General features: G+C 47.6%; 1 protein-coding gene across 6 annotated transcripts in view; it reads left to right on the top strand.

Moving 5' to 3' along the window:
• DENND2A (DENN domain containing 2A) overlaps nucleotides 1-26,350 on the top strand; it is a 103,938-nt gene that overhangs the window by 58,680 nt on the left and 18,908 nt on the right. For all 6 annotated transcript variants that reach the window (XM_045495888.1, XM_045495886.1, XM_045495885.1 and 3 more), the window contains 8 exons: nucleotides 3,775-3,868; nucleotides 4,396-4,446; nucleotides 5,556-5,743; nucleotides 10,444-10,553; nucleotides 11,523-11,592; nucleotides 12,889-12,966; nucleotides 19,178-19,318; nucleotides 21,015-21,163. In XM_045495888.1, the coding sequence (XP_045351844.1) occupies nucleotides 3,775-3,868; nucleotides 4,396-4,446; nucleotides 5,556-5,743; nucleotides 10,444-10,553; nucleotides 11,523-11,592; nucleotides 12,889-12,966; nucleotides 19,178-19,318; nucleotides 21,015-21,163 (881 nt within the window). The remainder of the gene's footprint in view (nucleotides 1-3,774; nucleotides 3,869-4,395; nucleotides 4,447-5,555; nucleotides 5,744-10,443; nucleotides 10,554-11,522; nucleotides 11,593-12,888; nucleotides 12,967-19,177; nucleotides 19,319-21,014; nucleotides 21,164-26,350) is intronic.

Genomic DNA, 26,350 nt, shown 5'->3' with positions numbered 1-26,350 from the left:
TCTATAGGTTTCATCAGATTTCTCAATGTGATGCATTGACCTGAAAGTCATGGGACATTTACAAGCTGGTTCCTCCTGACAGTTTAGTTAATCAGTATTTTGAGCCATAATTTCACCCCTACCACACCCGTTCCCAACCTTCTCATTCAAGTGAAGTGAAGTCACCTTGACAATCAGAGTGCGTTCTGAAGAGTAAGGGCAGCCAGGGTCAGGTGATTGAGAAAAGACTAAAACCCACAGCCTGGTAGGAGGGGGTTGTAGGTGGAACAGAGGAGAAGACATCTTGCTGACAGAGGGCAACTGGAGGGGCCAGGGTGGAGCCAGGCCTCCTCCTTCTTCTGCTCTCCTTGTTGGGCCTTGTCCTGCCCAGAGTGTGGTGCAGGTTGCATACTGATTATTTGATGTTTGCTGAATGAGCTCCACTAACACAGGGACCCAGTCTCTTTCAGCACAGACTCACTCCCCAGCGTCCCGTCGACTGCCTTCCACAGTCACTGTCCTGTGCTATCGTGATAGCTGCTCCGGGGCCCCCAGAGTGTGGCATCTCTAGGCACTCCCTTAACTCCCCTTCCGCTTTTTCTGGGACTGTTCATAGGCCTCTGAAATATCAAAATCCTACATTTGCAGAATAATTAAAAGTGACCGTTCACATCTGTACTGACAGCCTTACCATTATTTTAACAAATGAAACAGATAATCAAATGAATTACGTGTCGGGTTAAAAGAGCTTTAACACAACTCTAAGTTTGAGTACATGATTTTCTTACCAAGCGTTTAACCTCTGTCTTCTACCCCTGTCCTTTTACCCATCACTCCCCCGTGTACTATTTTAATGTCTTTTATTTAATTGTTAGAAAAAAATTGTTTTAATTTTTTTTTGTTTTTAATGTTTATTTTTGAGAGAGAGCATGAGCAGGCAAGAGGTAGAGAGAGAGGGAGACACAGAATCCAAAGCAGGCTCCAGGCCCCAAGCTGTTAGCACAGAGCCCGAAGTGAGGCTCCAACCCACTAACTGCGAGATCATGACCCGAGCCAAAGTCGGGTCGCTTAACCGACTGAGCCGCCCAGGCACCCATTTTTTTCAATTTGAGAAAGAGAACACAAGTCGGGGAGAGGAGTAGAGAGAGAGGGAGAATCCTAAGCAGGCCCCATGCTCAGTGCAGAGCCCTTTGTGGGGCTCAATACCACAACCCTGGGACCAAGACCTGAGCTGAAATCAAGAGTCAGACACTCAACCGACTGAGCCACCCAGGCGCTTCTAATATTTTTTAAAGGTTTTTTGAGACTGAGGGAAAGAGAATGCGTGTGCGCATCTTATGAGAGTAGAGGTGGAGGGAAAGCAGGGCTAGTGCTGCCTCTGTGTATGTGTTTAATTTGCAAATGCAGCAGTTCATTCCATGTTAAGTTACTGCCTGAAATGAAAGTGTCACCGGCACTTACACAGTGCCCAGGCACTTGGCCTGCCCCTCCCCCGCTCATGCTCTGTCTCCCTCTCCCTCAAAAATAAACATTAAAAAAATAAAATAGTACATTCACACTGTTATACAACCATCACCACCATCCATCTACAGAACTTTCCATCTCCCCAAATAGAAATTCTGTACCCGTGAAACACTAACTCCCCATTCCGCCCTCCCCCGCCAGCCTCTGGCAACCACTGTTCTTCTGCTTTCTGTCTGTACAAATTTGCCTATTCTAGGTACCTTACGTAAGTAGAATCTTACAATCTTTATCCTTTTGTGACTGACTTATTTCACTTAGCATAACGTCCTCAAGTTTCATTTATGTTCGAGCATGTGCCCAAACTCCCTTCCTTTTGAAGGCTGAATAATATTCCATTGTACGTACCACATTTGGTTTATCCATTCATCCCTTGATCGACATTTGGGTGTTTTCGCTTCCTGGCTATTGTGAATAATACTAGCATCTCATTTATGCATTGTCTTATTCCATAGGAAATGGGGCTAGCATTAATATTCCAGTGGTTAGAACATATGCGAAAACCAGCAAGTGCCATTTCATGGGTCTGAGCTCTGAAGCAAATGGCTGCTTCATAAGAAGAAATATAAATAAGCCACACTGCAGGGATTAGGCGGTGAAGGCAGAGACCTCATTCAGGTTCAAGGCAAAGCCAGGACAGGGTTAGGAATGAGGAATTCACCAAGAGAGCTGTCAAGGCCAGTGTTGGGCCACCTCGCAGGACCCAGAGTGTGCAGGTGTGCAAAGATGTGGCAGGGCAGTGCCCTAACAGTCAGCAGAGCTGAGGGGCCGGGGCCCAGGCCTGCCACAAGGAGACCTGGAGAATGAGCCACCTTCCTCCATTGGCGGTCCAGCACTCCGGCTCGTGGAGAGGAGCTGCTGAGCAGCTTCAGGGACTGGGACAGAGGGACAGAGGGCAGAGATGGGGATTGGCAACAGCCAACCCACTGTGCCCACCTGCATGCCCGTCACCCAGTTCATCATAGCACATCCTCTCTCCAGTTCTTCCAGTGCAAAAAAGAATATAAAACTTTCAAGGCAGCTTATAAACACAGCTCCCCTTTAAAATCACCAGTTGGGGGGGCGCCTGGGTGGCTCAGTCGGTTGACCGTCCGACTTCGGCTCAGGTCATGATCTCACGGTTCGTGAGTTCGAGCCCCGCATGGGGCTCTGTGCTGACAGCTCAGAGCCTGGAACCTGTTTCAGATTCTGCGTCTCCCTCTGTCTCTGGCCCTTCCCCTCTTGAGCTCTGTCTCTCTGTGTCTCTGTCTCTCTCTCTCTCTCTCTCTCCCTCCCTCAAAAATAGACATTAAAAAAAATTTTTTTTAAATAAAAATGAAATAAAATAAAATCACCAGTTGGGGAGTACCCAGCTGACTCAGTCAGAAGAACGTGTGGCTCTTGATCTCAGGGTCATGGGTTCAAGCCCCAGGTTGGGTGTAGAGATTACTAGGGAAAATAAACTTAAAAAAAATAATAAATTCACCAGTTGGTTTGCCTTGACTATACACAGGTAGACTTCCCTTCCTCGCAACCAGGTGGAGCCCAGGAGGCTTCCACTGGTGAAATTTGCAGGTGCCGTAAAGCCTGGTGGGAAGCGACCCAGGGCTTCAGTCGCCCGATGGGTCTGCTAGAGTCAGCCTGGAAAATGTGCTGCTCAGTAGTGGTGCCTGCCGAGCGGGAAGAGAGATCATGGAAGCCCTTACAAGTGTGGATGAGCATTCCTCCGCAGGAAGGGTGGTATGCGGGGTGCAGGGCATGGCTATGCAGCCCTGAGCTAGAACTTGAAAGCTGCTGTAATCCCTGCCCGCTTGCTGCCCACAGCTGCTCACACAGTCTTTGGCGTGTTTCCTACAAAACGGGCCCTGCCTGGGAAGCTTTTTATTTTTGCTGTCTCTTCCCTTTTCTTCTCCCACCACCGCCTCCCACCCCGGGGGGCACAAAGACTGCTCCCAAATCACAGTGACATCGCAGCATCGAAGGGGGAGCGACTGTCGCACAATTAGCCAATGAAATTGCCTCCCTGTGTCTCAGCTGAATGTGTTAGTATATTTAGACCTCCCCTGTTCATACATCAGGGAGGCGGGCAGCCTCCTTTACTGTCCTCGACAGTCCTGTTCCTGTCTGGTAGAAAGGAGTAATTGAGAGATGCCAGTGGGCCCGTGGAAAGCGGCCCCTCCCTCCTCCTTTCCCGGCCTTCCGTCGTCCTGGAAGAGAACGAGCAGCAAAGGAATCCCAGCTGCACATGGAGAGGAAGCCACTAACACTGGCTTTTCTTCTCCCGGTGTCTGGCAGTTGGTATTGCGAATCAATGCCATTTACGAGGCCCGGAGAGGAAAGAAACGTGTGAAGAGGCTGTCCCAGTCAACAGAGAGCAACTCAGGAAAAGGTATGACCCCCCGCCACCATCACTCGCGCCCCATCAATCTGAAAACAGATTCTTCCTAAAAGAGGCTTCCTGTGGTTCAGAGCTGGCTCACCAAAGATGAGAACAAGTCAGCCCTTTGTAAGAATCTCCTGTTGTCCACGGGACAGCGAGGACCCAAGAAAGACCTCAGCCTGGTGGCCTGTCCCATGGTCCTTTGACTGTCCACCCATCAAGTCAGCCCAGTGCCGCATGCTCTGAGCTCACCATGGGAGCAGTTCTCTTTGCTTAGCAAAGAGAGCCAGTCTCTTTGGCTGTATTATTTTGATATAGGTACCATCCGAACTAGGGCCGCATTCACGTGGAAGTACGTTTAGTTGGACAAAGACATAGTTTGTCCATGACATTTAAATTGACAAAAAGAAAATAGCCCCTCTGAAGTAGAAATCTTGGATTTACGTGACTGCATGCAAAAAGTTTCCTGTGTTAGAAAAACTCACGCACGCAATTTTCTTCTATTGCCGTTTTTTGTTTGTTGTTTTTCTGTCCAGTGACAGATGAGAACAGTGAGTCTGACAGCGACACCGAGGAGAAACTGAAAGGTGAGAAGAGCAGGTGGTGTGCAGGGCGCATGCAGATGGCTGTGGCGCTTCCTGCTTAACGTGAGAGACAGGACAGAGTGTCCTCGCACGAGCCGGTTGGGAAAGGCGTGAATGTGAGGGGACAGGGGACCCACAGGGTTGCTCAGGGGCCGGTCAGTCCTGAGCATGACCAGGTAGGACCTGTTCGGTCACTGAGCCTGTGGCTCCAGAGATCCAGGGTGGATACCACTGCAGTGGCCCCCATTCCTATGCCTTTCCGTTATCGGTGTTTTCCACTGCTGGCCTGGGACTCCAGGCACCTGGGCTCTTGTCCCACTCCCATGAAAATTGCTGTAAGATCAGGAGGAAATCACTTAAGATCTCAGGGCCTCTATTCCTCGTCTTTCAAATGAAGTCACTGAAGTAATTGGTCTCTGTAGATCTAAATTCATTGACTTCGGTGTAGGCTTTAGTGAGTTTTCCACAATTTCTCAGACCCAGGGTGGGGGGAAGCCAAAGAAAGCCATAACCCAGGGCTGCTGAGGGAGGTGATGGGGACCGGTCTGCTTGGCATCCCTGCCTCATTCACCTCTCATGCCCACCTGCTCCCCGGCCCACCTCTAGAATGAAGCAAGTCCATTTCCATCACATAGAATGATGGCAGGAGAGAAGGTGGGTGGGAGCTCTGAGTTAGTCATGTCTCTGCCCGTTCTGTCACACAGATGTTCACAAAGTTCCCCGCTCCAAAAGCCTTGTGGTCTGGATTGTGTCACATCCCACAAACTGGAAGATGAAGGGAATAAGTGAAGGGAGGAGTCAGCGTCCCCCACCCCATCTGACAGAGGGACGCAAAGATTACTCAAACCACTGCACCAAGTCCACACAACAGACCCATGGCTGAGCAGAGCCCCCGCGTCCCAGGCTTCCGCGCCCCCCACGAGCCGGGAGGCCTATCCAGTGTGGCTCGCCCCGAAGTTGGCAGGGACCCCAAACAAAGGGCTCTGAGCTAATTTGTTAAATGCGGGAACACTTTTTTAGGATTGGAAGGAACACACAGGCTGTCACAGCCCGTGCAGTGCCTCGTTGGGAAGACAGTGGCACACTGGCACTCACTGTCCCTGTCCCCCTAGCTCACAGTCAGCGCCTGGTCAATGTGAAGTCACGCCTGAAGCAGGCTCCGAGATACCCATCCCTTGACCGGGAGCTCATGGAGTACCAGCAGAGGCAGCTGTTCGAGTACTTTGTGGTCGTGTCACTGCATAAGAAGCAGGCCGGGGCTGCGTATGTGCCAGAACTCACCCAGCAGTTCCCTCTCAAGGTATGGACCCGGCCTCTGTGGCTTGCCAGGGGACTGCGGCGTTCTTGCCAACTTCGTGCTGGTATTCGTGGCTTCCGGGAGGTGTGGGAGTCTGAGGAGCGCTTGATGTCTGGAATCTTGAACGCGGGTCGTAACTAGGGTATATCAAATGCAAAAAGCTGCTGCTGGAGAACTTGGGAGGTCCCAAGAGGTGGGAGATTCAGAGACTCACAAGTATGGACAAAAACACTGACTCACTTCCTGTGGTCACTGTGCTGTCCCTACCAGCTTCTTCGTCCTCCCCATCTCCCTATGCAGCCACGTCTCTCCCCAGGCTATCCTAGAAGCCTCTTTCCCATCAGCCACACGACTGTCCCCTGGGAGTGTGTGTTTGCTGAACATCTGTGCATGTGCTGTGCACCTCTGGGTGTGCACCAGGTGTGCTAGGATCCCGTCCTAATCTAACATGGTTCGCGGCTGTGTGGATGTGGCTTTACCATACATTAAATCAGGTACCCAAAATGCATTGGGACTCAATAAAGCCTAAAATAGCATGGCCAATAATATATATATATATATATATATATATATATATATATATATATATTTCTTATATCTACTATATATATATTATTGTTATATCTATATCTATATATATTGTTATATATATCTATATATAGAGATATATAGATATGTTATATATCTATCTATCTATATATATAGATATGTTATATATATCGTTATATATATATATATATATATTGTTCTTAGTCTTTGACATCACTATTAAATGGGTTCCACCACATTTCAATTCAGTCCACCCAGAATTTACTGAGACCCTATTACATTCAAGCTGTTTTCTGCTTGGCCCTACTGTTATAAAGATGAGCAGAATATGTTTTCCGTCCTTAAGAAGCTTACACTCTGACAGGAGGTCATAAGATAAGCATACAAAGACTCATGAGGCAGAATGTGACGCTGTACGTGGCCTTCAGACAATGAAGGTGTTCAGAGACAGGAAGAGGGGAGGGAGGATGTGTCCTGGTCCCCTGAGGGCCTCCTTCTGCTGCCACTGCCCAAGCATGATCCCAGCATCTATGCTGGGCCAGCTTCCTTCTGTCCTGTCCACTGTGGTCCCGTGCAGTAATCAGGTCCTTGGAGTTTAGGATGGAAACTAGGTATCACTGAAGGAAATCATGGGCACCGGCCCTCCGGACTGGCTCTGTTCACCTGCATCAGCTGACCTCCAGGGATGGTGTCCAGAAAACCCCAAAGCTATGAGTATGCCCACATTTGGTTGAGGCCCACACGGAGCAAGCACCCAGGCACAGAGGACTGTTCTTTTATCCTGTTTACTTCCCTCGGGGCCTAGCACAGTGTTGTATTCGTGGCAATATTTAATCAGTGTTTCAGGAATAAAGGCCTTAATTCATGAATTAATGATTGAATCACTATAACTATTGAATGCTTATAGTTTCCAACCTGGAATCCCCAGGCTCCTAGACATCCACATAAAACTTTTGAGCGGAAACATGTATAGTCATTGTTGGAAAGGGGACCAATCTGGAAATGTATCAAGAAAAAGTCCTCTATAATCCCACTCCACAGAGATCATTGCTGTTAGCATTTTGTCATGTTTCCTCCCAGACTTTTCTCATAGTGTAATTTTCTTTCTTTTTTTTCATTTTTTAAATTTTGTTAAAGTTTGTTTTTGAGACAGAGAGACAGAGCATGAGCAGGGGAGGGGCAGAGAGAGAAAGAGGGAGACACAGAATGTGAAGCAGGCTCCAGGCTCTGAGCTGTCAGCACAGAGCCCCACGCGGGGCTCGAACTCACAAACCACGAGATCATAACCTGAGCTGATGTCAGATACTTAACCTACTGAGCTACCCAGAACCCCTCTCATAGTGTAATTTTCTAACAAAATTGATATTGTACGTTGTATAATCTTTGCATCGTGTTTTCTAAATGTATCATTATTTATAAACATATTTCCTATAAATTCTAAAACATTTTTTTAATTATATAAAGCTCTGTTATGTGGGTATGCCCTATTTAACCAGTCTCTTTCTGTTGGAAATGTATCTTGTTGCCAGTGTTTCTTTACATTTCTATTTTTTTTTTATATATATATATATTTTTTTCAACATTTATTTATTTTTGGGACAGAGACAGACAGAGCATGAACGGGGGAGGGGCAGAGAGAGAGGGAGACACAGAATCGGAAACAGGCTCCAGGCTCTGAGCCATCAGCCCAGAGCCCGACGCGGGGCTCGAACTCACGGACCGCGAGATCGTGACCTGGCTGAAGTTGGACGCTTAACCGACTGCGCCACCCAGGCGCCCCTACGTTTCTATTTTGAATGCTGTGTGATCATTCTGTGCATGCATTTTTACAGATCAGGCTATTTTATATCTTCTTGCCTTTGCTTCCTCCTTTCTCCTCCCTTCTAACTTTTTCTTATGGTTTTTATCCCCCACTTCTAGGGTCACCTTGACCAAGATTTCCCCTCCATACTTGCACACTAGAGATCATGCCTGCCATGTTCCATTAAAATGCTTGATATCATGTAATTATCTTTATGACAGTTCATGCAGACTGGGAAATTTTCCAGCCATTTATGATCGCTTGTATTTGTGAGAGACCTCTTTATGTCTCACTTCCCATAAATGAGCTTGTGTGCATGTAAGAGCACCCATGTACACATATGGGTTGATAACGCCTATGTTGATGACAGCATGTATAGGTACATGTGTGTACACATGTATGTGTGCCGTGCGTGTGATCTGAGGGTGGGCGCATCCACAAGGATGGGCCAAGTCAAAAAGTGCTGGAACTCACCTCCCTACAAGGCCTACTCTTTAGTTCTCTAAGGGTTTCCACTATGGAAAAATGTCATTGTTCTTTCCTTTTGTATTCTTTGGAGTTTATGGGCCTTCACTCTGCGATGATTAATGACCCCTTCCAGCAACTACACCCAGCAGGTATTTGCCTCTCTGTGAGATTATCCAAGGGTAGCCAAAATTAATGCTTTGGCAACGGTCTGAGCTAGTGAATTATCAACTCAAAAACTGCTCCTGGACAAGCTGGAATCTCATTTGTTATGTTTCATCATGGATGGAAGAGGGAACCATTATTCTCTCAGTAGTGACTATTGATTCTGAAGAACAAAAACCAAAGGACAATTAATGACTGGCTTTAGGTCTATAAATGGTGGCTGTGTTTCATTCACTGATAGTTGTCTCAACCATTAATATTAGTAGCAACTTTAATTATATTTGCTCTAGCCCAAGGAGAATCATACTAGAAGTAGGTTTTGTTTTTCTAGTTTTTTTTTTTTTTTTAACGTTTTTTCATTTTTGAGAGACAAAACACAAGCAGGGGAGGGGCAGAGAAAGAGGGAGATACAGAATCTTAAGCAGGCCCCAGGCTCTGAGCTGTCAGCACAGAACCTGACACGGGGCACAAACTCACAAACGACGAAGCCGAAGTCGTACACTTAACTGACTGAGCCACCCAGGCGCCCCTAATTTGTTCTGTTTTTTAACAAGAGGATATTCATCCAGTCTATGATGTCAGATAAAGCAGAGAGAGACAGAGATTGAGAGACTAGAGATTAAGATTCCTGGGGCACCTGGGTGGCTCAGTCGGTTAAGCGTCCAACTTCAGCTCAGGTCATGGATCTCACAGTTCTTGGGTTCAAGCCCCCTGTCAGGCTTTATGCTGACAGCTCATAGCCTGGATCCTGCTTCAGATTCTGTCTCTTCCTCTCTCTCTTTGCCCACCCCGCCCCCTCACACTCTGTCTCTCTCTCTCTTTCAGAAATAAATAAGCATTTAAAAAAATTAAAAAAAAAAAAAAAAAGATTCCTAGCTAGATTCCACACAAGTTGTGTGATCATGGGCAAGTCACTTAACACGTTAGGGTTTATTTCCTTATCTCTTAGATAAGAATGTCATGGAGTGCCTGGGTGGCTCAGTCAGTTAAGCGTCCAACTTCAGCTCAGATCATGATCCCATGGTTCGTGGGTTCGAACCCCATATAGCTGTTAGCTCTGTGCTGTTAGCTCAGAGCTGGAGCCTGCTTTGGATTCTGTGTCTCCCTCTCTCTCTCTGCCCCTCCCCCCTCATGCTCTCTCTCTCTCTCTCTCTCTCTCTCTCTCTCTCTCAAAAATAAACAGTAAAAAAAAAAAACTAAAAAAAAAGGATGTCACACTTGATGATGTCTAGTTTCCTTTTGATTCTGACATTCAAGGTCATTGAAATTCATTGAAGTTTACAGTATAATATAATTTGACTGGATATATTCACTAAGAAGTGTCATAAAATGTCTTTGCATGGATCAAGGCTTTCTTGGGCCCAGAAGTTGGAAGACCAGATTTGAGGCTCTGTCCTGCAGATTCATGAGTCTCCTAGTTGAAGGGGATTGCTATGACACTTTTTCCTAGTTGATTAAAATAGTTATATTCCAGAATGTTAAACATCAAAGATATTTCTCTAAAACAGACCAGTTTTTTTCCCCTGACTTGCCCCATGAGACTAGAGTTGACAGTGCCCTGGGGAAAAAAGGCCCCAGCAGACTGAGCTGCAAACCCTTCCCAATGTTAAGGTGGTGGTCTCCGCTGTGGGAAGGTGGAAGATGTGGTCTTGCCAAACATCTGCCTCTCTCTGCACCATGCTGGGGTTTATTCCCCAACCTTCTCTCACCCTTTTCCCTGCAGTTGGAAAGGTCTTTCAAGTTCATGAGAGAGGCTGAGGACCAGCTGAAGGCCATCCCCCAATTCTGTTTCCCTGATGCCAAGGATTGGACTCCTGTCCAGCAATTTACCAGGTATGTGCTGGTGTCTCCCTTCTCCACCCCGAAAAACTAAGGCAAGAACCAGGGAGGGTGTCAGAGATGGCAGATGTCATAATTCAATCCTACCATTAAGTGATCCCAATGGGCCCCAGGCTAGAGGTTTTCCCCACCATGTTTTAAAATGGGTATCTTTTAGAAGATACGAATCACCTTGCTAAGCATGCCCACTGAACGTGGGCATACATTTGGTTTATAAGCCTCTGTGAAAGGCAAACATAGTTCTTGGTCTAGGAGATGCTAGAGAAACATTACCCATCACCCTTTCCTTGTCCCTTGTCCCTTGTCCCTGGAAACATTTCTTTAATAGCCCATCCAGCTGTTACTCGGACTGTGACAGGTTTACATTTCTGCTTTAACCCACATTGTTACATACCAAAATTTTTGTTATTGGATGTGTTGGCAATTGACCAAACTCAGTAGGCTGCATACTCTGTGTTTGAGGGACGCCGTGTTCCTTGGAGTTGGCCCAGCAGTCTCTAAGGGCAGTCTGTGCTTCCGGTTGGCTCTGAAGAGACGGTTCTCAGGGAGGGTCACCCGAGGGGCACTTCCAAGGGGGGCACAGAACTGTCCCAGTCTTCAGCTGTTCCTTTACTGAGTCACATCCCTAGGACAGCAAAGGCCATCTCCTCCTGGACCTCACTGGGGGCAGGAGTCACAGTAGATTCTCCATCGGTGACTGCTGTGTTTCGGGCAATGGGATGGTTCAGGTGATAGAATGCTCTGAGAGCTCAGGGTGAAGAAAAATCCCCCATTCCTCTCAGGGTGCACTGGCACTTTGGGTCTCCCTCTCCCTGATACAGACCCCAAAACTATAGGCGCACAGAGTCCCTGCACAGAGATGGACGGGCAGGACAGACACAGGCAGGTCCCTGTGATTGCTCACTGCCTGGTGTCTTTTGTTGTGTTCTGCTTTGTAATGCACTTTTGTTTCCCCAACCACAGTGAAACCTTCTCATTTGTCTTAACTGGAGAAGATGGGAGCAGAAGGTTCGGTTACTGCCGAAGACTGCTGGTTAGTACATTCAGCTCTCAGTCTGCAGGAGAAGAGGCAGGAAATGTGACAGGTTAATCAGGGGAGTTAAAAACATGGAAGATTTGGGGGAATCACCTAAGTCTCACGGGTAGAAGGGAACAACACTTCTGTCTCCTTTAAGAAGAAAATACTTGCTCCGTTATTTTCCTTGCCAAATGAAAGGCCTTTCTCTCTTTAAGCCAAATGTCCTTTCTAATAAAACATGCTACACAGACCCAGAGAGCTTATAGTGCACATTCATAATGGCTGCTAAGGGTCAAAGAAAGGTAGTTCTCTTGTTCATGATTCAGATCATTCAAGAGTGTGTTCTTCAGGGGCTCCTGGGTGGCTCAGTCGGTTAAGCATCCAACTTCGGCTCAGGCCGTGATCTCACCATCCATGAGTTCAAGCCCCATGTCAGGCTTTGTGCTGATAGCTCAGAGCCTGGAGCCTGCTTTGGATTCTGTGTCCCCCTCTCTCTCTCTGTACCTCCCCCACTCACGCTCTGTCTCCCTCTCTAAAATAAAAACATTAAAAAAAAAATTTTAAGTCAGGATTGGATTCCAATGAAATGATCATGCTAACCCATTTCAGAGCTTGTCTTTTTGAGACTCATTCTTTTGAAAATCTTCAGTAGAAGCAAGTCATTTCCCTCTGAGTATATTTGAGTCTTTGACATAAGCCGATATAATTTAGAGTCAAGAATAATGCACAGCATACAGAAGGTATATTCAGTAATTATTTGTTGAATTAATAGTGAATAAAAAGTATGGGTAGCAATTTAAAAAGTTAAGTGGGAAAAAAATAAAAAGTTCAGTGGGATAATAAGTTTTCTTGATAAAATTACTATGACATAATGAGATTGATTTTCATCTTGGTTTGAAAATTAGCTTAAAAGGCAGTTTCCAAAAAGATTTTTCAGGAATGATTTCTGACTTGGAACTATCATTCTAATAAGCAACATGTGGTTTCAAGGTAACTCCTTAACAGGAACCACAGGGATCTGGGTGAACAAGTTTAGCCTCCTTCCTTTATGGCTCCATGGCCATTTTGAGTGCCTCCTGTATGCACAACACCCTCAATTTGGTCCCTTCAAGAGAAGAAAAATATATATACTACATGGCCAGAAGTGCTTCCCACTTATAAAATGGGGTATGGGTAACTACTTACCTCAGTGCGTTTTCAAAAGGTTCCGTGTGTGGAAACATCTGGCACATGATAAGCACTTAAAAATGTTTGGGTTCTCTTCTCTGAAGCGTTAACACTCATGATTTCCTTGTGTTTCGCCCCAAAAAGCCTGGTGGCAAAGGGAAGCGTCTCCCTGAAGTTTACTGCATCGTGAGCCGCCTGGGGTGCTTCAGCCTCTTTTCAAAGGTGAGGACTGGGGCCTTAGTGGAGGGAGGACACAGGAGACACCCGGACCCCTGGTACTTTTATAAGCGTATCCTGACATTTTCCTTCCCACTTGTCTTGTCATTGATATTGGAAATGAGAGCTGATGACGGTTGGCGCCCAGGAAAAGGGGGTGGGGGGAGAGTCAAAATAATTGTAGGTGGAGGATGGAAGGGGGTGGAGGATCTTCCCAGAATATTCCTTATGGTTTACTTTTGTACTTCTCAGCCCTGTCTTTTGTCATATTAGCTTTTGCATGACAGAAAGGCCACTATAATGGATGGATGTCTAAGTATCTGTGTATATAATATGCGTGTTGTGTGTGTGAGAGATGTATTATTGTAATTGTGCTCTAAATCTATCAAAATCCTTAATGTAATTTGGTCCTCTTTTTGGGAAGATAAGCCAATATATCAAGACCTAGGAACTGCTGTATTGAATTGGCTCATCCATTCTACTATTCGGTGGGTAGAGAGAAGCTAATTACTATCATATATGATAATCTTAAATATTAGGTATAATCCAACATTCATTTCCTACATTAACCAGACATGACCATCTAATCCATAAATTGATTTTAAGTTCTTCTTGAACATATATTTTAGTCTGAGCTTTCTTTCGAGAACTAAAGTCTTATGTCTACTGTCCATGGATGGAAAGCAGCATTTCCCAAAATCATTCCGAAATAAGTCTACTTCCTGCCCACCGTCCACTTATACTCAGAGGAAGCCTGACTTCTACTGATCTGGTGTAACCTCTTGCCTTGGTAGAACTTATACTTCTATTCAAGTCTGTTAGAAATAAAGGATGATATCAACTTGTCTGTGTTCCTCCCTCCACTCCAGTGAGGTGGTAAGCCTTTCACATTGAAGTTGGTCATTTGCAGACTCTAGGAAAGCTATGCATTGCTGCTCATGAGGGTCTTTCCGAAGGGGTTGTTTAAATTTGTTTTTTAATGTTTTATTTATTTTTGAGAGAGAGAGAGAGAGAGAGAGAGAGAGAGAGAGAGAGAGAGTGAGTATGAGCGGGGGAGGGGCAGAGAGAGAGGGAGACAGAGAATCCACAAAGCAGGCTCCAGGCTCTGAGCTGTCAGCACAGAGCCTGACATGGGGCTCAAACCCGTAAACCACAAGATCATGACCTGAGCCAAAGTCAGACTGAACCACCCAGGCGTCCCTCCTCACCCCACCCAGGGGGGGTTTAAACATGGAAATAAGGCTGTAGGTCACAGCCTTTGCTGTTCAGAGAATGCTTACAGAAGGGAGAAGTGGAACCGCTCCCATGAGTTAGTCTAGCATCCAGTGGCAGCTTTGGAATTCACATGAGCCCCATTGTTTTGTCATGGACAGGGGCTGACAAGCAAGTAAACGTATTAACATACTGTATGTGTGCAGTTCTGTGTTTTCATGGTAGTTTTGTTACTGGGGATATTGAAGGGTGTGTATGATAACTTGCCAAAGACCACACAGCAAATATGCAGGATAGAACCAGAAACAGAGCTTTAGCAAACTGATCTCTATAAACTCAGCCTATTTCCAGGTGAGGGACAAGGATGACTAAAATGACAAATTGTCCTTTTGTACAGAAAAAGAAATCAGGGGCACCTGGCTGGCCCAGTTGGTAGAGCATGCAGCTCTTGATCTCAGGGTTGTGAGGTCAAGCCCTACAATGGGCCTGGAGACTACTTAAGAAACAAAAACAAAAAACAAAGAAAGAGGAATCGTCTTTAAGAAGAACAGCTCTCAGGGGTGCCTGGGTGGCTCAGTCGGTTAAGCAACTGATTTCGGCTCAGGTCATGATCTCACAGTTTGTGGATTCGAGCCCTGCATCCGACTCTGTGCTGACAGCTCAGAGCCTGGAGCCTGCTTTGGATTCTGTGTCTCCCTCTCTCTCTGCCCCTCCCCCACTTGTGCTCTGTCTCTGTCTCTCCCTCTCTCTCTCTCTGCCTCTCTCTCTCAAAAAATAAATAAAATATAAAAAGAAAAAGAAGAACAGCTCTCAGGGGCACCTGCGTGGTTCATTTGGTTAAGTGTATAACTTCAGCTCGGGTCATGGTCTCATGGTTCATGGGTTCGAGCCCCACATCGGGCTGTCTGCTGTCAGCTTGGAGTCAGCTTCAGATCTTCTGTCTCCCTCTCTCTCTGCCGCTGTCCTGCACATGCTCTCCCCACCGCCATCTCAAAAATTAACATTAAAAAAAAAAAGAACACCTCTCAGAATCTCTGAAGAAAGGTATATCATTAAATATGACTACAGTCACACTTTGTAACAAACCACAGTAGCTTAAAGCAGCAATCATTTATTCTTACAGACCTGCAGGTCGGCCGGGGCTCAGCTCAGCTCATCTCCCCCTTCCCCCCACCCCTGGGCTCGCTCTTGTGTTGTGGGTAGGCCGGGGGTTGGCTGACCTGGGCTGCTTGGTCTCTGCTGTAGGCTGCAAGGCTGGGGTTGGGGCTGGCTCACATGTCTGTCATCCTCCTTGGACAGCGAGCTGGCCTGTGCACTTCTCCAGCAGTTCTCGTGGCTGTGGCAGAAGCCCCAGAAGGCCGCGGAGACACGTAAGGCAGCCTTCCTGAGGCCTAGGCTTAGACCTGGCACGCTGTCACTTCTGCCTCAGAATTCTTCATCCTTTTGTTATTACCACCTAGCCAGAGTTCTAAGATTTTTTTTTTTCCTTTGGGGCACCCGGGCAACTCACTCGATTGAATGTCCGACTTTGGCTCAGGTCGTGATCTTGTGGTTTGTGAGTCTGAGCCCCGTGTCAGGCTCTGTGCTGACAGCTCAGAGCCTGGAGCCTACTTCACATTCTGTGTCTCCCTCTCTCTGCCCCTCCCTCTCTTGCACTCTCTCTGTCTCAAAAATAAATAAACATTAAAAAATAAAAAAAATTAAAAAAGATTTTTTTCCTCCTTCATTGCCTCCCCTCATAAAATTCTTTTTAATTTTTTTGTCATATTATTTTTTTATTGTGCTAAAATATACATAACATAGAAGTCACTATTTTAGCCATTTTTTAAGATTTTATTTTTTTTTATTTTTTTTTTTTAATGTTTATTTTTGAGAGAGACAGAGAGAGACCAAGCATGAGCAGGGGAAGGGCAGAGAGAGAGACACACACACAGAATCCAAAGCAGGCTCCAGGCTCTGAGCTGTCAGCACAGAGCTCAACGTGAGGCTCGAACTCACAAACCCGGAGATCATGACCTGAGCCAAAGTCGGATGCTTAACTGACTGAGCCACCCAGACGCCCCTTAAGATTTTATGTTTAAGTAATCTCTATACCCAATGTGGGGTTTGAACTTACAACCCCAAGATCAAGACTCTCTTGCTCTACCGACTGAGCCAGCCAGGCACCCCTATTTTAGCCATTTTAAGTGCGCAGTTGATTAGCATTATGTTCATTCACATTGTGTGCAACTGTCACCATCATCCATCTCCAGAATTTTTTTACAATCCTGAATTAAAATTCTGCACCCGTTCAACACTAACCTCCCCGTTCCCTTCCCTCCCCAGCCCCTGGCACCCACCATTCTACTTTCTGTCTGTGTGAGTCTGACTACTCCAGGATCTCATGTAAATGAAGTCATATATTTATCCTGTTGTGACTGACTTCTATCACGTTAGCATATGTCCTCAAGCTTTATCCATATTGGAGCATATGTCAGAATTTCCTTCCTTTTTAAGGCTGAATAGCAGTCTACTGCTTGTATATATCACATTTTCTTTACCTGTTTATCCATAGATGGACATTTGTGTTGTTCCCACCTTTTAGATATTGTGAATTATGCTAACCTGAAAATGGCCATTCAGAAGTCTGAGTCCCTGCTTTCAAATTTTGGGAGTACATACCCTTTTAAGTGTGAAATTCCTGGATGGTAGGGTAATTCTATATTTAATTTTTTGAGGAACTGCCACACGTACAATCTTTTTAATTTTAATAAGAAATTTTATTTAACCCATATATCTAAAATACTAGTATTTCAGCACTTCATCAATATAGTCATTGATAGTTTACATTCTTAATTCTGTATTTTGAAATCTACTGAGTGTTTTTACATTTATAACACACATCTCAGTTCAGACTAGCCATATTTCAAGAGTTCAATACCTACACGTGATATTATTATAAATGAGTTTTTTAAGTTAATTTGTTTATTTTGAGAGAAAGAAAAGGAGAGTGTGAGTAGGGGAGGAACAGAGAGGGGGAGAGAGAATCCCAAGCAGGCTCCGTGCTGTCAGCACAGAGCCCGATGCAGGGCTCAGTCTCACAAACTGTGAGGTCAAGATCTGAGCCAAAATCACGAGTTCCATGCTTGGGGCACCTGGGTGGCTCATTCAGTTAAGCATCAGGCTCGGGTCATGATCTCACGGTTAGTAAGTTCGAGCCCTGCATCGAGTTCTCTGCTCTCTCTGCTGTCAGCACAGAGCCCACTTCGGATTTTCTGTCTCCCTCTCTCTCTGTCCCCCTCCTCAAAAATAAATAAACATTAAAAAAAAGAGAGAGAGAGATGGGGCACCTGGGTATCTCAGCCAGTTAAGCATCAGGTCATGATCTCACAGCTCCTGTCTTCAATACTTGCGTCGGGCTCTGTGCTGATAGCTCAGAGCCTGAAGCCTGCTTTGGATTCTGTGTCTCCCTCTCTCTGCCCCTCCCCCATTTGTGTTCTCTCTTTCTCTCTCTCTCTAAACAAAAAAAAATGTATGCTCAACTGACTGAGCCACCCAGGTACCCCTATAAATGGCATTTTTATTAAAACTCTTTGATCCACAACTAGATTATGGAGGGCCTTACATTTAGACCTTTCAGAATAACAGTTTTATTGAGATGAAGTTTGTAAACCATAAAATTCACCCTTTAGCACATCCACACAGTTGTGTAATTATCACCACAATTATAGGACATTTTTATCAACATTTTTATAGAAACCCCCATACCCATTAGCAGTCACTTTCTACTTCCAGAAAGCAGTCTGCTTTCCGTCCCTATGGATTTGTCTCTTCTGGAGTTTTTATCCTAATGGAATCATACAAGAAGTAGCCTTTTGTGACTCGGGTCTTTGACTTAGCCTAGTATTTTCAAGGTTCATCCCTGCTAGAGTATGAATCAGTATCTCATTCCCTGTAGTGGCTGATTATGGCATATAATGGAACATCACATTGTGTTTATCCACTCTTCAGCTGATGGACATTTAGGTTATTTCCCCTTTTTGGCTACAATGAATAATACTTTTAAAAAAAAATTTTTTTTAATGTTTATTCATCTTTGAGAGACGGAGAGAGACAGAGCATGAGCGGGGAAGGGGTAGAGAGAGGGAGACACAGAATCCGAAGCAGTCTCCGGGCTCTGAGCTGTCAGCACAGAGCCCGACGTGGGGCTCGGACTCTCGAACCATGAGATCATGACCTGAGCCGAAGTCAGAGGCTCAACTGACTGAGCCACCCAGGTGCCCCTGCTGTGAACATTAATGTGCCAGTTTTTGTGTGGACGTATGTTTTCATGTCTGTTGGGTAAATGTCTAGAAATGTAATTGCTAAGTCATATGGTAACACTGTGTTTAACCTTTTAAGGTACTGCCAGACTGTTTAGCTATTTTACATTCCCACCATCAGTACATGAGGGTTCCAATGTCTCCACTTCCTTGCCAACACTTACTATTGTCCGTCTTTTGGTTTTAGCCCTCTTAATGCGTGTTAAGTGGAATCTTATTGTGGCTTGTGTTTGCATTTCCCTAATGGCTACCCCCAGAGAGACTTTAAATCCACAGATATACTGTATATCTTTTTATGTACTGTCGCCCCTTAAAAGGCTACAAACCATTATAGTATCTAAGTTTTTTTCATCACCACCCCCAAGAACCAATTTTTATCCCCTTAGGGACAATATCGCTCCCATTAAAAATGCATATGTTAGCCCAGTAAGTTACATGTCCAAACCCAAAGTCAAGCGGGTCAAGGAACTTCACCCCTTTGGTGGAAAGAAGTGCAAAGGCACAAGGCAGAGGAGGGGTACACAGAAAGGAGATTTGGGACAAAACCGTATGGGGTGAAAGACGCTTAAAGTTTGGCCTGATGAGGACAGCAGGGCTTCCCCATAATTCTTCAGTCGCTGTGGTGGGCCCACTTCATCGAGAACAGAGCAATACCTTGGCACCCTGACATCAGGATAGCTAAGCTGCTTTGGTGACCCTTGCAGATCTTGGATGAGGTGGAAAAGCGACGAGGCATCTCTCCTGCCCTGGTACAGCCCCTCATGAGGAGCGTCATGGAGGCCCCTTTCCCAGCACTGGGCAAGACCATCGTCGTCAAGAACTTCTTGCCAGGATCAGGAACTGAGGTAAGCCATCAGATTCCTATTGTCTCCTAGAGGAGACAATGGCCCAGAACAGCCAAGTCCCAGTAAACCAAGCAAGGGGCTGGCTTTCAGTGGTCTGTCTCATCACCTGATGTCACATTCAGGTGTATGTAAAATCCACCCCAAGTCCTGTCTATCCATTCGAGGATTCATTCCCAGACAGCATCCCCAGAACTATGTCATGGCAGTATATGGTGTTTCTTTGCATGACCTTGGCCCCACAGATTAGGGACCTGCATTGAACATCCTTAGCTACTCTTAACAGCCCATTACTCTCATAGATGGCATTTGAACCCATTTATGTTTTTGGTCTCCGTCACCTCTATAACTTCATATTGTAAGATAGATTATTTTCAGGGAAGATGAGTTCAGGTACTACTTTTTTTTCACCCGTCAAGGACTTTGAGGCATGTTCCCCTCCTTGGCTGGGTTGGGATTGAATGCAGGATTTTGTTTTTCTCCTTCCCATTCCTTTTATATGGCTCTGTGGACATCAGAAGGTACATCCCATCCAGCCTGAGTATCTATTTATTTCCAAAAGCCCTTGAAAAAGCAAAGTCACCTCTGGAGACAGGAGAGGGGAGGATGGGGAGGGGAGGATGGGAAGGGGATATTCTGCCACAACTCATTTTCCCAGAGCAGAGAGAAGCATTCTCCCTGTTGCTGGAGAGTCTTGCACTGTCCTATACCAGGTACAAGCGACTTGGCCATAGGGATATTAACATTAACGTGCCCCACTGTGTGGGCAACACCGGGCAGGCATGGTGCTCAGAGTAAAACACTGGTCTCTGCTCACTGTGAAGGAGTCAGCTATTAAAAGAGAAAAACAGGAACGCCTGGGTGGCTCAGTCAGTTACACGTCCGACTTTGGCTCAGGTCATGATCTCATGGTTTGTGAGTTTGAGCCCCGCGTCGGGCTCTGCACTGACCGCTCGAAGCCTGGAGCCTGCTTCAGAATCTGTATCTCCCTGTCTCTCTCTACCGAACCCCACTGGTGTGCGCTCTTTCTGTCTCTCTCCCTCTCTCAAAAATAAATAAACATTTAAAAAAAAGAAATAAAAAAAAGAAGAAAAGCACACCCAGGAGTAATTGACTTGAGATGAATTTGGGAACATTTCAACAAGTACAGAATGAGAAACTATGCCCACTGAACATACAAGCTGTAAGACACATCATAGGGAAGGGACTGGTATGGGGTTGGGCTCACTGAGAAGTGCCTTCTAGAGGAGGTGAGTCTTGAAAGTGTTGCTTGGATCTTTTGGTCCTTCTGCGTGAGCCCATGACTCCATTCCAGCAGGTAATATTCCCTTGTGAGGCAGACACTTCCCTGTGGGACTCTAAGTGATGGGATAGCAACAGTCATGGCACTTCCAGGGAGGGGCGTGGTCCACATATGTCATCGCCAGCCAGAGCCACCAGCCATTTTGGGTCAAGGGCCATTGATTCTGCCACCCTCTGTCCCCACCTCCATCCGAACTTTCCTCACACTCGACTGCGACAGAGTCTCTTCCAAATGTACCTGCTCCCCAGTCTCCTAGGATCTTTCTTTTCCCCAGTCGCCTTGTCTTCCTTGTTTCCTTTCCCTTTTCCCCTGCCAGTGGGTGCGCCCTGCTGAGGACCTCAGAGCCCCCGGCCTGTGGTGCGGCCCCTCCTCACGGCTGCTCCTGTTCCCCGGCAGGTGATTGAACTGTGCCGCCCGCTGGACTCCCGGCTCGAACACGTAGACTTTGAGTCTCTCTTCTCCTCTCTCAGCGTCCGCCACCTGCTCTGTGTTTTTGCCTCCCTGCTTCTGGAAAGGAGGGTCATCTTCATCGCAGACAAGCTCAGGTACCAACCGTGGCCTCTCCTACTAAAGTGTCTGAATGACAGTCGGTCTCGGGCTGGCTGGCACGTGTAGGGCAGGTGATTGTCGGGGACTGCCAAGGAAGCACCCTGAGGGAAGAGTGCGAGTCAGTGGGCAGCGAGGAGTGGAGATCTGTAAGGTACAGCGGTTCTGAAACACCGGGTAAGCCCACGCCTCCCTACACACTTACCTGGTTTGCAGCCTGCCTTCCACCCGTTCCACTGTGTGCTGGGCACTCTGCCATGTGCTGGGGGACCGACGGTTCTAGAACTGAGCAGACCACCCAGTACTGTGTCGTAAAGGCTTACCAGAGCAGTGTGTTCTAGACAGGAGGAGGGCCCTCCTCCTCAGAGGAAGCCAGTTCTGGCTGAGTCCTAAGACTAACAGCAAGTAGAAAGCACATTCCAGGCGAAAGGAGCAAGGCAAGGAGGCCGGAGGCCGAGCATGACACCTTCAGGAACTGCAAAGCCGTTGGCTGCAGCTGAGCCCAGAGAGGAAGGCCCAGGAGGAGGCAGGGAGCCAAGGTTCACAGACGGCTGCAGGGTTGTGCTAGAGCACAGATGTATCCCAAAGGCGCCCCCTCTTCTCAGTGCTAAAATAAATTACACAAAGTCTCACACACACCTGCTCGCTGCTTGGTAGGATGCCCCCCACGTCCTATGGGTCACACTCAGTGATTTGCAAAGCCCACGTCACAAAGCAAGGAAGAGCCAGAAGGAGATACAGGTAGGGATTCGAGTTAATTCTAAACTAGGAAGGAAAAAAAAAGAATTCCTGGCATTTTCCTCCTTTCAAAATACCGAATCAGAGCCTTCTTTGCTTTGGAGCTGAGGGCACAGCGGCACGGGTAGTGAGTGAAACTCCACGAGGGGCTGAGATGTGGGACCCAGTCAGAGATGGGCCAGCCAACCAGTGAAAGCAGATGAGGCCAACCGAGGAGTCCATCTGGAGAGAAGAAATGCCAAAAACACAAAAATTAAAGAACCGTGGTTTGCAGAGGAAATCTGACTCCCAAGTCTGGAAAACAAAAGGGAGGAAGAGGAACAGGGAAAGAGGAATGGCAAGGACAGAAGGTATGAATGTGGAGTTCATCAGGAATGTGGTAGGAAATGGAATCCAGTCCTCTCCTCCCGCGCCAGCCCATCTGGTCATCTTGGTGATGCTCCTCTCTGGATAGCAGCCACTTGGCTATTCCCAGCCCGATCCCACCCTGGCCTTTAGTGAGCTATTCACTTTTACTGTCGTGGTTATTGCACTCCCTGTGCACTGGGGTCCGCTCAGGAAGCGGGCCGGCACTCCGCTGGGCGCGGGCAGCTCTCCAAGCTCGCTGGGCACTGGGGAGTTCAGACGGGAGAGTTCTGAAGGTTGGGGCTCTGGGAGCTGAGGAGGAGTAATAACCCTTCAGTGGCCAGGGTCAGATTTCATGGAGATTCTAGTAGCTGTCTGTATCCTCTGGAAGCCCCACTCTGTCCCCCAGAAGTAGAATTCTCAGGCTCGGCCGTGGGGGAGGGGAGAGTGGGGAATCTCAGAAAGGCCTAGGCTGGAAGTGATTGCCAGCCAAGTAAACATGCTGCCCACCAGGATTGGAGATGGAGCCAGACGGTCCCCTGAGGAGCCTGCTTCTGGGCTGAAGATGTTAGGCTCAGGAAGGTCCAGCCTGACAAAATGTCCAGGAAGATGGGCATGGCTGGAGAGGAGTGTGCCCTCCCCAGGCTTCCTCCTGGGCAGAGGAGAACACAAAATATCATCTGTTTTTCTTGTCAAAGTACAATGCAAGAGAGAAGGTGGGAACAGAGAAGGTCAAAGACAAATGCATCCCTGAAGGGCAACAGAGTGGATGTGTCAGGCTTAGGGGACCAAGACAGCCGGAAGGGCTCAGGACAGAGATCTCTGGGAGGAGACCACCACCTCGCCCCCCCAGCCCCTCCCTGGACACATTTCTGGGTTGATGGGTTAAAGCCCCTCCCACAGAACTGCTCTAAGGAGACAAAGGAAAGCGAAAGAGCCCCATTGCTGTAAATGGACCCTGCCCAGTGGCTGCATCTTGTTAGTTCTATCATCCTCTGCCCTCCGGCTCTGGGGCGGCTTTGTGGGGAAGACAGGTCACCAGTGTGGTCAGACTGGAGGCATTTGGAGCGTCCGCACCTTCCATGATGCCTGGTATTCTGCCGGTAGAGACTTAGTCCCTTGGACAAGCAAACACCCATGAGAGGGGAGAGGGGTAAGATGGCAACTGTGGACGCTGCAGGGACATGGAGAACGTTGGTGCTGTCCTTGGGTCCAGAGCTGGGCCACAGTGCAGCTAACTGCTGTGTGTGTGTATGGAAATCTCTTAATTACATTTTTAAACCCTTCGTGGCCTTCAGACTTGCACGCCCATCTCTCATCACACAGGACGTGGGGCCTAGGGGTGTCCCCCTACCCCCCGCCCCCAGGAGAGAGGAAGCCTGAACATCCTGCACTGTTGGCCTTGGGTCTCCTCATTTATGAAACAAGGGCTTGTCTGCACCCAGGTCCCTTGTCATTCTGACCTGCTTGGGCTCCCGTGTCATGTTGGCCCCAAAGGCAGCCCGTACTTTTCCTGTTACAAATGGCTCACAGTGTTCTCTCTCTTACCCAATAAATTATCTTTCTATCCAACACGAGTTCCATGCAGACCTGAAGAGGTGGAAAAATAAATAAATAAAGGCCCACAGAGCTGAGGCTGGAAAAGGAAACACAGCAGGCGGGAGCCAGAGGACAGTAACAACAGGCAACCGTCAGGAGCACTGGAATGTTGCCTCTGGGCCAGGCTCTTGGAAGGGTTTGACCTGTATTCTTTCAGGCTCCTGACAACTCAATCACATAGCTTCTATTATTAGGAAACTAAGAAGCACACAGAGGTTAAGACACTTTGCTCAAGCAAGCCAGAGGTTAGTGGAAGAGCTGGGACACAGGCAGCCTGGCTCCAGAGAAAATGAGAAGGAAGGAGGAGGAGCTGGCCTCATTTGGTCGGGGGGGGGGGGGGGGGTAGGGTGCAGGGTGGCCGTGCCTGTGACCCCACCTACAGAAATCTATAAGGAAAGTCTTTTTTTTTTTTAATTTTTTTACATTCATTTATTTTTGAGAGAGAGCACAAGTGGGGGAGGGGCAGAGAGAGAAGGAGACACAGAATCCGGAGCAGGCTCCAGGCTCTGAGCTGTCAGCACAGAGCCCGATGCGGGGCTCGAACTCACAAACCATGAGATCATGACCTGAGCCTAAGTCAGACACTTAACCGACTGAGCCACCCAGACGCCCCCATAAGGAAAGTCTTTTTAAAAACATGCCATTAAGACCCCCTTTGTGCTTGGCAGTTAGGCTAGAATTGTCTACGGAAGAAGCTGAGACCTCTGTGGTTTTCTCCCCAGGCCCTCCCTCTCTTATGGCCTTCATCTGGGGCCTGGAGAGGCAGGTGGGTCCAGATGACCCCCACACTCTCTCTGAAACTCCTGGCTGCACGGTCAGAGTGCTCTGGGCCTCCTGGACTGTGCTCCTTTGTGCCTTGCCCTCCCAGTGACCCTGGCCCAGAACCTGCTAAGGGCCCCATTCCTGACCCAGGACTCCCCTCCTCAGGCATCCTGTGCTTTCCAAAGCGTCCCCGGGGATGACCACCTCGTGTGTCCAGCTGTGCCGTGGGGAGGGATCATCTAATTTCTGCAGGACCTCTCCAGCTCAAGTTCTGCCTGACTCTGTGAACACGCTGATGAGGGAAGGTCAGCACTGCCAGCCCACATCTCCCTGCCCTCGGTAGGCTCTCTCCTCTCCCAGGTTGATCTGTTCAGTAGAAATCACCTGGGAAGCCTGTCCCAGCTACTTGGCGTCTGCGATTCTAATCCTAGACACTTCAGAGCTGGTGTGATGCCGAAATAACTGTGTGTGCATTGAATGCCCCTCTTAACATCACTTGGATTAAAGATAAATACACACCATGTTGTGGGTCCTCTCCAGGATTCCCAGGCCTCTGACCTAGACTGTGCCCAAAGTTGGGGCCCTCTACACCTCCTTTTACAGCTTAAACGGTCTACTTCTGGAGGCCTCAGTTTTGGGTTTCTCGGTTGTGACCCCTTCCCTAACAGGCCAGCTAAGCCAGTACAGGGAAGCCTGGCTCACCTGTAAGAAAGTGACATCGCTGGGATGCCTGGCTGACTCAGTCAGTGGAGCATGTGACTCTTGATCATTAGGGTTGTAAGTTCGACCCCCACATTGGCTGTAGAAATTACTTAAAAATAAAATCGTGGGGCGTTTCAGTGGCTCAGTCCGTTGAGTGCCCCGACTTGATTTGTCTCAGGTCTTGATTCCAGGGTTGTGGGATCATGCCCCACATCGGGTAGGCTCTGTGCTGAGCTCTGTCTCTTTCCCTCTCCCTCTCTTTCTCTCTCTCTCTCTAAAATAAGAAATAAAATAGGGACACCCCAGTGGCTCAGCATTTAAGCGTCCGTCAGCTCAGGTCATGATCTCACGGATCCTGAGTTTGAGCCCTGCATCGGGCTCTGCTGACAGCTCAGAGCCTGGACCCTGCTTCGGATTCTGTGTCTCCCTCTCTCCCCGCCCCTCTCATGCTCCTGCTCTGTCTCTGTCACTAAAAAAGTAAACATGAAAAAAAATTTGTTTTAATAAATAATAAATTCTTTTTTAAAAAAGAAAAAAGTGACATAGCTAGTGATCAAAGCACAGAAACTCCACCGAAGAACATCACACGTGTGACGCTGCTGTGTGAAAAAGCCAGAAGCCATGTTGTCCTCTCCGTCCTGCTCTGCTTCCCAGCTGTCCCTCCAGGACCAATCTGTGTGCACCTAAAGCTGTCTGATTTACAGGCAAAGAGCCATAAGGAACTGAAGGGTTCTCTGGCCAGGCCATGACAAACCAGGGCTTGGGGGACAGTGGCTGGCTGCAAGTTGTGTGACCTGGGAAGGTGCAGGAAGAGAGCCTCCCACATAAGCTCCCGTGGCTGGAGGTGGGGTGGGGGGGCTTTCCTCCTCCTCACTGGGCACAGTACTCCCCCCCTCCCACCACGCATGCTCCCATTTCTAGCCCTGTCCAGCCAGACGTTGAAGCAAGCCTCCCGTTCTCCTGATTCCTCCCAAACCTTGTGACACCGCAGAACAGCGCATGAGAGCAGGACATGCCACAAGCTCCGGGAGTGGCCGCGT

This window comes from Leopardus geoffroyi, chromosome A2, assembly GCF_018350155.1.
Source record: "Leopardus geoffroyi isolate Oge1 chromosome A2, O.geoffroyi_Oge1_pat1.0, whole genome shotgun sequence".
Taxonomy (NCBI): Eukaryota; Metazoa; Chordata; class Mammalia; order Carnivora; family Felidae; genus Leopardus; species Leopardus geoffroyi.
The sequence above is the reverse complement of the archived record's forward strand: the minus strand, read 5'-3'. Positions and strand labels throughout refer to the sequence as shown.